This window comes from Amblyomma maculatum, chromosome 6 (assembly GCF_055883805.1).
Source record: "Amblyomma maculatum isolate TAMU_Amacu chromosome 6, ASM5588380v1, whole genome shotgun sequence".
In the NCBI taxonomy this organism is placed as follows: Eukaryota; Metazoa; Arthropoda; class Arachnida; order Ixodida; family Ixodidae; genus Amblyomma; species Amblyomma maculatum.
The window spans coordinates 91,717,430-91,731,860 of NC_139349.1; the positions used below are offsets into that span (position 1 = coordinate 91,717,430).

A 14,431-nucleotide genomic window follows, 5' to 3' on the forward strand; every position below is an offset into this window, starting at 1 on the left:
TCTATCGTGACCGCGATCCTGCTTGAAGTGACACGCTTTTAGGTTTATCTTGGAAGATGCCGTTCTGAAATTTGTAGGCTTATCGCTAATGCGAACAAAACCAACTGTGTCGCATGTAGTGGGGTGTGTCGTGACGCTGGGACTAAGTCGACCCGGCCTTCACTTGGTAGCGTGCAGACTCCGGGTTGATGAAGGATTGAATTTTCGAAGTTAGTAAAATATATACAAGAAGGTTTAATGGCACTTTGAGAAATATTATTTAGATGAAGAAAGGGTATATCAGCAAAATGGGAAGCGTGAAGGGTTCATAGCGAGAAGCGTCTGGATGAACCGTTTACCCAGGACTCAGAGCCTGATTTCGTGCTCTGCAACGTCCTTAAAACTCCCTATGTCCAGCCCCTCTCTGAAGATGCTGACCAATCAGTTCCAGGGCACACCCCTCAGATATCGGCAACCAATCGAACACATCACTGCACTGATGGTCTGATGCACTGACTGGTCCAGTATTGTTTCGTCGGGCGTGGTCGCTTGTGGTCAGCTAGAGCTTGGGAACGGCGAGGAGGTAAATTTCTATTCTTCTGCAAAGATCCGATATGGTGGTTCCGGCAAGTGGATTTCCTTCTCAGAAACCCAAGTGTACGTGCGCGCCACGAATACTGCTCCCAGCATTGTCCCTTTTCGGCAATTGCAAATCTTTCCTGCATTCACGGGAAATCCTCTAATGGCCCTAAACCTCATGCTCCGCGGTCTTCTCCTGCGAGTCAGCGGGCGTGTCACTCCGATCGTCTCCTTTGGACAATAGTCATTCCTCACTTGACAATAGCGCCTCTCGATGGCAAGGGTGAACAGTTGAACAAAAGCACTTCAGGCTATTTCTCACAGGGCGACGTTTCTTTGTATTTTTCTTCCCTTGACAGGGCCAACTTGGCAGTTGCAGGGTCACGACAAAGCAAAGCATGCTCACACAAAAAGATTCATGGAAACAGGCTCACTTAGAGCCCTTGCACCAACAGCACATATCAATACCATGCCCACAGACGAACAATAGTGCGCGCAAGCGCGGACCATGCACGGTCACAACAGGTGATGGAAAGTTGAACAAACGCCTAATTTAACACTGTGTCTCGATGCTGCCATTTTTGCGCGATTCTTTTAGTTAGAAATGGAAGTGATGACACTAAATAGACATAAATTAAAGAGCACTGCAGAACCTGCATTGCAGTAATGCGAAAGCATGGATGCTTTTTTTGCTATGTTTTTTATTTCCTTTTTACTGTTTTTGAATTTGGCTGTTTTTTGTAACGGTTTCGTTGTGCGGCAATCCCTTCCTATGCCCTTTTTTTATCTACTTCTGGTTACGTGACGTAACATCCTTGACGTCACCTTAATGGACTGACTCAGTTACTCTTTGACACATTCAAATTCTGCGCGAATCCCTTCTTATTCATTTTTTTTTGGCTCCACTTCCGGTTGCGTGACTTCACATCCTCTACGTCACATTAAATCACTTCTTTTTTACCCATTTTAGTCTTTGAACTTTCAAATTGCGCGCCAATCCCTTCCTGTGCCCTTTTTCGGCTCTATTTCCGGTCGCGTGATGTCATATTATTGACGTTACCTTAATTGGCTGATTTAATTAACTATTTAGTATTTGATACATCTTGACGTCAACCTAATTGACTGACTTAATTACTGTCAGTATTTGATACATTCAAATCTGGCGCCAAGCCACTGGCTAAAGAACCATTTTCGCCTTTACTTTTACCCCTAATTAATTACCCAATTTACTTATTGGTCTAATTACTTTTCGGGCACCACATACGTCCACCTCTATCGATTTACACCACTCATTAACTTCTACCACTTCTCAATTACTCACAGTTGCTGCGGACACGATTTTGCGGATGCGGTCTACGCACAGAAATCTGCGAGCTTAGCGAAGTAATGTTTTCGCATTCCAAAATGGGAACGCCAAGGTCAGGAAAATATTCTCCTAGCTTTCTTGACCTGAGAACTTCTAGAAACCTGATTAAAAGATCACAGAGTAGAGAATCGTGACACCATTCGCTTTGCCGAAACACGCGCAATTTCGCGGGACGCGCACAGTGCGCGTTCTGACGCTGTTTCCTACTTTAGACAATGTTGTTGTTAGCTGTAGAGGTAGCAAGAATGTTATTTGCGCTTTCAAAATCGTCTGAAAAAACAACACGTACACACAAGATGGAGGCACATGACAATATACATTTTGTTATGTTTCTCCATTCGTTTTTTTTTTTTTTTGCGTGTTTTCATGCTTCTGGCCTGCAAATATACCTCTCTTTTTAAGTCGGCGAGACTGTCGTATTCCTAGCCGAAGTACAAAAAGATGCCATATTCACAACCAACTCCTTCATGACAGAATGTGGGTTGAGTTTATTATTCGAGAGAAAGGGTGAATTTTTATGAGGAAACCTGTAACTGGCCTTGTCTTCTACTCTGTTCTACGTTTTCACCTAACTAAAATGGGACCCGACTCGAATTTTGTCGGGTTCAGATGATTTACCAGGTCATAAACCAGTTACAGGGTTCATGTAAACGCTGTCGAGGCGGGTTGCGAAGTGGAGGGGTCGAATCGACTCAAATCCGGCGCAGGCTCCACCCGACGGCTTGACTCCGGCGCAGGAAGCATGTAAACGCGGTCAAGTTGAGACGGGGCACAATGAGAGAGGAGGACAGTACGGAAAATGCTAGAGATTCGCGGGAAAAACACCAAAATCGGATGCCGTCTACTTGTTTTTCGCCTCGACGCAAAGCGCTCCATAATCGCTGCCGTTGAGTTCAGTAGACTCCCGCTGTCGGTTCCATGTGAACTGTGCACGAACGCGACACTTTTTTTATAGTCCTCTGCTTCGTGGTTTTCACTCTTTCCCTCTAAAAGGGGAACCGACTTTTGCTGAGTTCATGTAAACCCCGCCAGTTCTTCTATTGCTCTTCCCTCTGAGAAAGTATACTCATTCAGATTCTTGGGGTGCGTCTTGGGTCTGCTGCGCTGATACTTCGAAGGGATGCATTTGCATGGTTTGAAGGGTTGCATGGCGTCCGGTACGGGTAAATGGCAAGCCTGCTGCAGCTGGAACAGCTTCGCAGGCGACGCCAGCCCTTTACGTGTGGCACTGCACTATTGTGCTTCGCCAATATACCTTTTCTCCATAAAGGCGCTTCGTTCAGAGCCAGGCGCTCACTTTTTTCTACTTGTTTTCCTTCTTGACAAGAAGCGTAACTTCCTGCCGTCGCACCGTATGGCACGTGTTGGATGTGCGATTGTCGAAAGGTACCTCAGTATCCGCGTCAACAAGTTAAGCCCACGCCAGGTCGTGATCCCCCCTCCCTCCGTCTCGTTGTGGCGCCAGAAAGAGAAGAAAAACTTCCTAGGGTTATTATTGCCTCTCTAATGCATCTCACTATGCCTGCGAGGGTGTGTGCGTCATTGTCAGAGAAAAGCCGTGGATAACTTAGCAGCTGGGGCGACCCGCCCTTCTTGCTCCTTTCTCTTCGTCATATCTGGATAATCTCTTTGTCACGGAAAGCAAAATGTATTTCCCTTTCACTTAGCAGTTCTCGTGCATGATGGAAAGGATGCTACAAGAGATCATCGCCTGCACCTTTTCTAACAACTTTCACCTAGCCAGAAGACGCGCCCTGTCCGACGGGCTTCCATTCTTATCTCCTCCCACTGTAACATCCATGTAGAGTTTCGACGGCCGCCCAGAGGTGGGTAAAGGGCAGTGGCTTTCGACATCTCTTTCCCAAGAGACGTTCTTTTCCCAGAAGCGATAGGAGGGGAGAGAGCCACTGGGCTTACCAGGCTAGGAAAAATTGGGGTCACTGGGTCGTAGCCCTCGCTTGTAACATCGCCACTCTCTCCGCTCCCCTCTCACTCTGAGCGTCGCACTCTTTCCCTTTCCTCCTCCTTGTGACGATCTTCCATCCGACAGCGCTGCGTCCGATGACAAACGCCCGTATAACTAAACGAAGCCCCTTATTTCCCTGGCGGCGGCGATCGCGCTCGCTGCCCAAAGGTCCGCACCCTATTCGTCACGCGACCACGCGTGGGACCTCTGACGGCCGACAGAAGACGTCCACTGCAGTATCGGTGTAGGTCGTGGCCGCGCGGCGGGTCAGGAAGCCGACGTCGGAAGTCAGTCGAGCGCGAAGTCGCCCTGCCATCGCGAAGGCTTGTCACCGGGAGCGAAGATATCGGCCTCCGCTAGCCATGTCCAGCCACGCGAGCTATAGTTCGTTGACTGTCTTGATGGCCTGGAGCATGCTTTTGTTGCGCCCGGCTGCGTCGTATGCTGCTGTCGTTGGTACGTAGACCTTTCACTGTACGTGGTTCCAATATCCCGTGTGCTAGTTTCCGCTTTGGTGCGTTCGATAAAGGTGCGATTAGGCGCGTTACTTTATCGTGTTCTCTTTCCACCTTGTTGTGTGCTTTTTGTTTCTAGGCTTTTTTTTTTTTTTTAGCCGATTCCTCAGCCACTTACTAACTCTCAATAACTTGTCGATCTTAACTTGTTGTCTTTGCTTTTGATGAATACTGCGATTTGACTGCTTCGTGTGTAGTCAGGATATCGCAGTTTGTTACACTTTTGCTCATCCAACCAAGTTCCCTGTTCTTAACGCGTTTGTTTACTGTCGCGGCTTTAGTCCACATTAGTTTCCCCACCTAATGCGTCCAGAAATTTCGATGATTAACCTCGTAGTTGCTGCTGTGCATGTTTTATCAGGCATGCAATAATCTGGACGTAAAAATGCAGGCACTCCTTTAGCTCGTTGTTCTATTGTATGTAAACAACACCATTACACCAACCAACGCCGCACTTTTCCACCGCTGTATGCTGCTTCCTGGGCTTCCCCTTCCTTTTTTTCTTTTTTTATGCCCCTATTCGCCCTTGCCTGGGGCGATCAGGATTTCGCCAGTCTAGCATCAACACGAGGCAATTTCCGACTTCCTTATTCACCCGGCCTGCGTCTGCTTCGCTTCCCATAGACTCGCTGCCGCATTGCGATCACTGGACTGGAAAGCAACGGGAGTTAGCGTTCACGGCTCAGAGCTCCCACCATGTGGCATTGTTTAATGGGAGCATTGCGATGAGTTCCGTGGCCCTTGGAATTTGATTAATCAGGTATCAGTCGTTATTCTACATGCCATGCTGCACGCGTCCTTTTAAGGCTCAGGTAGCACTGCAATCGTATGTGGCTCGATGAACTTTTTTTTATTTCGCAACACGTGCATCTTGAGGATGGCCATGTTTGCTTTCCGCCGTAGTCAATATTTTTTTTTTTTTTTGTGCTTCGCCGATTCTTCATGGTACATGGAGTGGCAGCTAGTTCAAATTTTAGGGGTGTACATGTGCGCTGCTGACTGTATTCGGTGCACCATTTTGTACACGTAATCACGCAGTCGGCATACTTCATTCGGCTCTCTTGATAGTTTCACGGGTAGCGCTGCCTATTAGAAACTCGGAAGTAATAGCTTCTTTCCCGTGTGCGGCCTCTGTTCGATACTTTGTAAGCTACTTTTTAACCAACCCGGTTCAATATTCTCCGCTATTTTTGCGGTTCTTGCAGATCAACAAAGCACTTACCAGTGCGGGAAGCAGCAGATTCGCGACGGAAGGATTGTGGGCGGCCAGGATGCCTACGACGGAGAGTTTCCCTGGGTGGTGAGTAAGGAGAATTCTTGCCCTGCGCTTCATCCCAGGCGCCTTTTGCAGCACTGAAAGAGGCAGGTGCGCCCTGACCCATACAGGATCATTACAATAGATAATTGTGCTTCGACATGTTCTTCGAATTGGCGGGAGTAGCGGTGGAAGGACAATTGCCTTTTGTAGCATGCTGGGTTGAGAGGTGGGTACGAGTACAACTACCTATTATAGTGCGCGTGATTCTGATTTGTTCGCGAAGCCCATGCCTTTCCCAGTACTGCAAACATCTTCAGAGATAAAGTATAGCAACGTTTTCGAGAGATAGCATAAAGGCCCATTGTTGTGTAGTACCAGCGTGCCTGCGACGGTGTCACTTGTCCCCACCTGGTATCTGTCTCTCTTTTAGCAGCTGCTTACTATGTGCAGAAGAATGCTCAACCCCCCCTCCTTTTTTTTCTTTTCTAACATTTTTTTTTCTCTGTCAGCGCTCTCTGTTTCACCACCCACTGATGTGTGTGCCTAGCATAATCATTTTCATGTTCCCTGCGCCTTTGTTCTCAGGGATGCCGGAATCGGGTGGGGAGATCTCTCGCCCCCTCCAAGTATTCTCATGTGGAAGCTCAGCCCGGTCCTTCACCTGCTCTCCTGCCTTGTTTGCACTTTTTTCGCTGAAATCTTTCTTCAGATCCACCTCGTTTCCATAAAAATTGACTTCTACCACAGCGTAACAGCTCGAAAAAGGCGAATACGGAACAAGCACAAGAGAAAGAGACAAAGACGGAACAAGCAGCTTTTATGAAGAACGCGATATGTAATCTGCAGCCGCATCGCAATCTCTAGCAATCAACCGCCGCCCCAACACCAGCGGCTGTGCTGCCGACCAAAGCTAAAGTGGCTGCAGCTTGTTTGCTGGCACAGTGTTTTAGAAGGCTTTGCAGTGACGGAAGGAGCGTTTTCTCCATTGGTATCCGGCCCCAGCGGTTTAAGTGCGCTGCTGAACACGCAACAAATTTATGAGCACTTTAGAGGTAGAGAATGACAACATTTGTTTCGTGTCATATCCCGCTTGCTTGATCATTTTCATTCATCGCCATGAGCAGTTTTTTTTGTTTGTCACTGAAACAACGACCCAATCCACCATACAAATATATTACCAGTGGGACAGCGTCATAAAAAGGAAGGTTGCGTAAATAGAGCCATTATGACACGTATGATGTCCCTTATTTATTAGGTAACAAACTGTGGTTCTGCAGTTGCACAGACGTTTGCATGTGTTTCAGTTTTACACATGGGTTGTAATCGATATATTGCGCAATATGGGAGCATTCACAGAGACAGCGCTACACAGACCACACAAAAGAAGACGTAGCGTTTCCTTGTACCAGTACTTTTATATGCTTGTCTGAGGCACTGTGCACGGACTCCGTCTAAATTCGTTTGATTGTGATGTCAGTCGGTGTGATTTACCATGCGTTCCCTTTCCTTCCATGAAAGGCATCTCTGCGCTTGTACGGTCAGCATTTTTGTGGCGGAGCCGTTCTCAACAAACGCTGGGTTGTCACTGCTGCCCATTGCCTTCGCAGGTAAGTTGGCAATCTGCCAACTGTCTCTTTTTATCATTATCCGGCCAGACATTAACAGGACGCACCGGCAGCTGTATCTCTGCCATGAGCGCACAAATATTCTGCGGTGACATTGAAATGCAGCCCATTTCTCTTGCGCTAGTATTACTCTGGCTACGACACAGAACATCCATCTGCTGTTTTAAGAGTAAGCGTTATCAGGTTGAGCGAGCAGCTCGGAAACATTGTGAAGTTAATTGGTACAAAACGGCAAAACAAAAACAATTCTAACGCCTGGTGCTACGCGTTAGCAAGATGCATGCCAAATCCTATGCTAATGATATATTCCCCGATTTCTGTAGTAGCTTTAATTGAATTCAACTTTTTACATTTATTGTCATTATTTTCCTGCTACTATTGCGTTTCCCACTGCATTTAATGTCTGACCCTACGAACATCTCGATTTCAGAGAGTGTGTGCGCTTGCCTTAATTTGTTTGCTAGCGCCACTCCCAGACCACTGTTTTCCATCTGTCTTTAGCAAGCCACCACGACTGTTCAGCGTTCGAGTTGGAGAGTACAACATTGGCAGGACAGAGGAGGATCGTGAACCGCAAGACATTCGACTTGTCCGATATATCATTCACCCCCGCTATTCGTTGCCCAAGCGCTACAACAACGACATAGCTCTGCTGCAACTCTCGCATGACATCAAATTCAACCGTTACGTCATCCCCATCTGCCTCCCGGACGGACCGCTGAATCTGCAAGGGAAGTCGGCCACTGTTGCCGGCTGGGGCAACATCAAAGACGTCGAGAAAGGTACGACGATTAACTCGATTTTCGTGTTTTCCCGGGAAACATTAATAAGAGGGTGCAAAATGTAAGGAATGCTAGTCGAGTAACTCAGAATGTAACGTAAAGTTATTTCTTATCCTCCTGAATTCGTCATACTAAGCTCGTTTCTTAAATTTTTAAACATTCCAACGTCATTAAAGAGCATTTTCGTCTGAAACAGGGAAAATAAATCAGCTGTAATCTTGCGGAATCACCGAAGCAAAAGTTTCAAGCCATGTTTCGTAGACCCTTTAACGAGAAAGAGATCCTCAGACTGGCACTGGTAGATTTATCATACTGCAAAACTGGCACGTGCGCGCTCGGAACAACGCTGGTCGGGAAGGATTTATTTCTTAGGCTTATGATAATGAGAATAAGCACGTAACCTCTAGTTTGCTATTTGTTAAGCGAATCACTTTTCGGTTGCGCCACACTTACCTGACGTAACCATCCAAGGCACTATAGAAAAGGCCGGCGGGCCCTTCTTTTGCCCCAAAGATTTAGCACCTTCACCCGTGCATCACACTTTTTGCTTTTTAGTGTTCTTATTTAATGTTGGCTGCGGCATGGTGTGTATATAAAATACTGAGACTTAGTTCCACTCCTACATGGCAGTATATTTCGCTGAGGCCTCTCTCCCCAAAGCCGAATTAACATAAAACTTTTTTTGCGCACAATATCCAAGTTTTATTATTTTCCTGCAGACCCTCTAGTAAGTAGGGACCCAGAAAAATTCTGCGGTGCCGCCATCAAGGCTACGAGAGCTTATTTCCACTGTGTGCCCTGGTCAAAATATTCCAGGCACGTGGTGGCATTGCCATTGAGGCGTGCAACGTAACCCTTCGGCCACTTATGTGTGCTTCGCAAGCGCGGGCATACGCGGCATTCATTTCGGGGTGCAACGCCCGCCATAACGATGTTCGTCCATTGCGGCAAAAGTACGGAGACGTCCAAAGTACATTGTAGCTGAAAATACCGCCGACTGCAGTAATGACAACAAAGGAACGCATCAGTGGCTGCGGTCAAACAAGGGCCGGCGTTCTTCGAACTTATTCGGTCGCGGTGGACAAGTGAGGGCATGAAAAGGGGGGGGGGGGGGGGGGGGCAGTAAATGTGCAGCGCATCGCTATTCCCCCACCCGACAGCGAAATGTACTGCATGCGGCGAAACAGTGCTCTCCCCCTCCCCACTATTTATCTGGGCGTACAACGGGCATTCAACGCCCCGGTTTCTTCCTCGCCCTCTTGTAGATTCCCCCACCGACAGTTTCTCGGGAGTGAGGAAAGAGATTCTGCAGAAGGTGACTGTGCCCATCGTCTCCAACGAGGAGTGCAACAGTTGGTACGCCCAGTCCGGCAAGCTGGTGGCTCTGCAAGACATGCAACTCTGTGCCGGCTTCAAGGAAGGCAAGAAGGACGCTTGCCAGGTAAAAACCGCAGACTGCTTGTCGCGAGACTACGGATCGCGTAACAACGCGTCCTTGCCGCGTTCGGGACTATTATTGGACGCACCCGCATACTTTCTCAGTGAGTCGACACGGAGATGTTCTCCGTGAGACAGAAAGGTTAGGCGGTGGCACTGCGTGTACGCATACACGGGTTATTTGTAACCTGAATCGCCCTTACAATCCGTTCTCGAAATGAGTGGAGCCCCACAATGGTTGATGGCCTGATGTAAAGGGAAGCTATTTTCGGATTCCTTGTTGGTCACATTAAGGAAATTCGATCGGTCATTGCGGAATGACGTCAACTGGCCTCTTTCAGTCTAGCCGGTTGGTCCTAAACGAGAGGTAAATGTCATTATGCATTTTGGTTTTGTTTTCACAGTGCAGAAAGCCATTAAGACCACGAAAAGCACTGTCGTCATTAATAGCCCTTTGGTCTAGTTACAAAGTTTTCGTGGGTGCTGTATCAGATCGCAGTGACGGCACTCGATAGCATTGAAGTCAAAACACAAATAACGCACGTTTATTGCAGGGCATCGTGTTTACAGTTTTCACGACAGCACCGCTTATGCACTGCTCGTGCCAGGCTCATTGTCATCTAGTTATCACGCAAGTCTGATGCAGGCGTTACTTTACGTTCTAGATGAATCTCTTATGATTTCGCCTAACCTGCTTACATGCAAGCTGTAGTTCAAACCCATTTGATGGTTGATTAATGTCATAATAATTGGGATTAATCAAATCCAACCAACTGACTGTAATATCGAGGTCAAAAGTCTCTGTACCCCACGTTTGGCAATTTTATGATAGAGATGCGGCATGTGAATGTATAATCATCTTATTTTTTTAGTTCACTCGAGGAAACCGGAGTCCAAATTTGCATCCGCAAGTACGGTTAAAACTACTGGCTGATAAAATAGTGACCTGTATTGGTTGATGGGCTTCTGTCTCTGATATCATATGTTACTTTTGCATACTGCAAATCTATCTCGAGCTACCGTGGCAAAGTTGGGGCAAGAGGTGGGGGGGGGGGGGGGGAGTGCACATTTTAGTAACAGAAAGAAAAATGTAGAGTAAGCATACAGTGCAATCAACTAAAAAAATAAGTAAATAAAATAAACAAACAAACTAATAGATAAGAGACGTTCATCCAGTCAATGATCAACAATGACTTATTGCGTTAACAAACTCGCGCAATGGGAGGGAGCAATATGAGCTAGGTCGCCTATTTTATGGCTGGGTTAGTTTTGTGTGTTCGAGAAAAGCAAGGACTAAGCTTGCATTCATGTTGGTGTCTTGTGGGGATGCGATGCGCTGGATTAACATAACAGTTGGATTAAAGCCGATAATCAGCATGTGCAATGCAAAAAAAAAAACATTTCAGTTTCTGCTTGCCGGCGACTAGATAATTTCGTTAGCTGTAAAAAGCAAGGGCTTATTGCTTGAGATTACAAGTGATGGAATTTTTAACCACTGATTACTTTAAAAGGAAAGTTTCCTTGTTCCCGTTCATAAAGTCTGCTCTGAAGCATGTAGGCAAGTGAGGCAACTCGAGCACGCTACGCACGACACGCTTTCGTCTCGACAATGGCACGAGTCGTCACGGCAATGGCATCGCATGGCAAAAAAAAACAAACGAACAAAAAAAAACAAAAAACGGCTACATTTGGAACATCTCGAATTGAACGCACTTGAATTCACAAACCTAATCTGATGTGCATTTTAATTTTCTAGCTCTTCAATTTATCGCCTATGTTACGTGCTCCATTACGTGCCCTGAAGCGCTTCCCTGTTTTTTTTTTTTTTTAGTGCTGTATTTCCCTGTTTTGTTAGATGTGCATTTTTATTTTGTTTTTAAATCTCCGAAAACCTGCTCCTGTCGCCTGTATAAATTGTTCAGACACCTATTTCGCTTACAGCTTTTCGTTTGCTTGTATTATAAATTATTTGTGTTTTTGTTTGATGAATCCCCCCCCTATGTAATGCTCGCAAGGGCCCTTAGGGTATTTGAAATAAATAAAAATAAAGAAATAAATATCTGAATCAAATTAGAGTTTTCCATTCTCTAAATTTGTTCCGTTAACATGACATGCTGTCATTCCTGCACGAGAAGACTTAGAAAGGTTACGTTATCAATTACCCGTTATTTACCTTTCAACTTCTTTATGCTTTCTCTTGCAGCTGCAAACGTCTTCTATAAAGCTTGACTTTAAATATTACTTCTCATACGCGCGCCCTGGACAGAGCGGAAATGACGTTCTCATGCTGAACACATTAACAATTTGACAGTCGGACTTAATATGGAAAATCGGTAGGGCTGCTCCGTGTATTTTCTTTACATCATTCGCTTTTATTTTTGCTAGCCGCAAATTCGAAACACTCCTCTATTCAATGTTTTCTGGACTGTTGAAGAGTTTCAGGTTGTCCGTGTCGACTCCGGGCCTTCAACAACAGTGGCTCACTGTCACATTTTGATCCTGCATTTTGCGGTTAGTGCCGCACAAAAAAATCAAAATTTTCGGCATCCTCATCTTGTTTCGCTCATTACAAGCGCATATGATGTACCACAGCGCACGCGTAGTTGGGTAAAGTTTTGCTTAGCAGAATGCGGGGCTTAGAGAATATAAAAACGCCTTTGCATCGTACGCAGGGTGACTCCGGCGGTCCCTTGATGTTCTTCGACGGCTCCAAGTATGTGCTGGTCGGCGTCATCTCCGCGGGCTTCGGTTGTGCCCGACCACTTCTGCCGGGTCTCTATACGCGAGTGTCCGAATACAAGCCCTGGCTCGAGAAGTACATCGACTCCTGAAGACGTCGCCGCGCCGTTTTAGGGCATTGTTGCAATAGACCATACGCCAGCCACCTGCGCGGGAGACACCACAGCACCCGTTGTAGTGGAGACCAGACTTTAGCGCGACGAAGCGGGCAATGCTGAAATCGCATTAGGGTGGTTCTCCTGCCTTGGGCTTTCAGTATGCACGATTGCGTAGGTCGAATGTGCGCACTTTGCGAGCTCGGAAGCCAGCTCACGTTAGCTATGGATTATTCGCCTTGTTATGTTTGTTAAGAAGCGCTGAGCTGAGAACAACGTTTTTGTGTAATTTACATTTTAGCTGGCGTAAGGTATTACCTAAATGTGTTGAAGCACGGAGGTCTCCAAGCAGCGATATGTAATGGGGTTTCGTTTCACATGGCCTGTCATGCGCATCACTTGCGAAACGTATTTTCGGATAGCCCAGTTTATAGTTTTGTTTATTGTACATATATGGCAATCATTGTTTTACATTTCAATGCACTTACGAGCCGCTAACGTAAGTGACGCCGCAAGGCAGCATCTCGGTGATCATATGTCAGATGTGGCGTCCTATGACGCGTATTTTCTTGTTTCTTGCGCGTTTTGTACAATTCTTTGTGCTTGCGCTCGATTTTGTCGCCTTCCAGAAGCGCTAAGTTAGGAATGCATCGGGATTTCGTCTTTGTGAGTATGCCTCGTTGGTTTGTTGTGTACATATGTGTGTTGCATACGTTTTTGATCCCTTCTATCCTGACTAGTCATTTGTTCTTGTTTTTCTTTTGTCTTTTCTTATTGCTGTTCATTGACTCCTCGTGGTCCTTGTTGTCGAAGAACTGTAATAAATCTCAAAATGACATCAACATGTTTTATTCGTGTATTTAGCTTTCTTTGTGAAAAAAAAAAAAAAAAAGGTTGCGTCATGGTCTTCTTGATTTTGTATGACCAATTGAGGTCTGGTACTACAGTAACTGTCAGAAAAGTAGTCTACCTATTACCTGCTGCACAAAGTCCTAAGGAAAGAGAGTCTGCACTATCTCCTGCCTCGCCCTTTTAAAGGCTTCCATGACCAAAGCGTAACCAACTACCGTAGACCATGAAGAAGTAGGCCATCGAGTTGTCGTGACCTGTATCGCACTTTCATTTCCAGGAAGCCAAGCGTGGTGATTTGCTGTCAGGATGGTAATAGTATAAGAATCCTACCACGTTTGTTGTTGTTGTTGTTGTGGTGTTGAGGACGGAAAGGGATGGGCTTGTCGACGTAAAAAATGAATTTGAAAAATGAACAGGATTCAAGCATGCTAACAAATAATAAGTTAGTGTCTGAGTTTGTTATTTTCTCCGAAAGCAAAATAAAGCCGCACCACAGACCACGGGCAGAGGCACCCGAGCCTTCCGCACGGTCATGCGCGCTGTCTGCCACGTCAGCCTCCTCTTTACTCGTGTAGTTGAAAACGCTCTAAAGGACACGTCAAGTTGCAGAATTGACTTTTATGTATAAAACCCGAAACAGAGAAAGGTGGCATAGCCAATATAAGCCTTACCTTGACCGAAATTTGTCAAAGATTTGTTCTCCACAGCTGGGCATACGAGCGGTAAACTTCCAAGGGCCTAGGATGAAGGAGGTAACGATTATATTGAAGTTGACTCCGTACACTCTTTTTTTTTTTCTGCCTACTCTTGAGGGACGTCACATCTGGCACCAAGCGGTGACGCTGGGCACTACTGTGGGAGTCGGGAAAAGAGGTAGCGTCGACATACGTATCTGATGCTCATAGAAAATTCTCATAAGATTCATTCCGAAGCGGTAATTTTGGTGTTTAAGGGTGTCAGAAATTATAAGAAACAAAATTGAAACAAAAGAATAATATGACACATATCTTGATTACACGCCACTTTATGAATTTATTTAAAATTTTAAGCCCTCATATCAAGCACTGATCGGACGCGTGCCGCCGATGATGGCTTTTGCTGGAAAGCGGACGGATTCATCGATCTCTCTTGGAGGCTGCGAGAGATCCCACTTGAACATCGTATTTCCTAGACATTTTCTGAGATTAAAGTTGAGTTCACCTAAGTTATTTTGTTCGCACTCTCACTCATGGGAGGGG

At 46.1% G+C, this 14,431-nt stretch overlaps 1 protein-coding gene across 1 annotated transcript; it reads left to right on the top strand.

Moving 5' to 3' along the window:
* The first annotated feature begins 3,071 nt into the window (after positions 1-3,071).
* Positions 3,072-13,148, top strand: LOC146186239 (brain-specific serine protease 4-like). Its single transcript, XM_084608011.1, has 6 exons — positions 3,072-3,081; positions 5,611-5,705; positions 7,182-7,270; positions 7,790-8,070; positions 9,336-9,511; positions 12,180-13,148. Exons 1-6 carry the CDS (start codon positions 3,072-3,074, stop codon positions 12,336-12,338), a joined length of 810 nt encoding a protein of 269 aa, XP_084464137.1. The 3' UTR covers positions 12,339-13,148.
* The last annotated feature ends 1,283 nt before the right edge of the window (positions 13,149-14,431 follow it).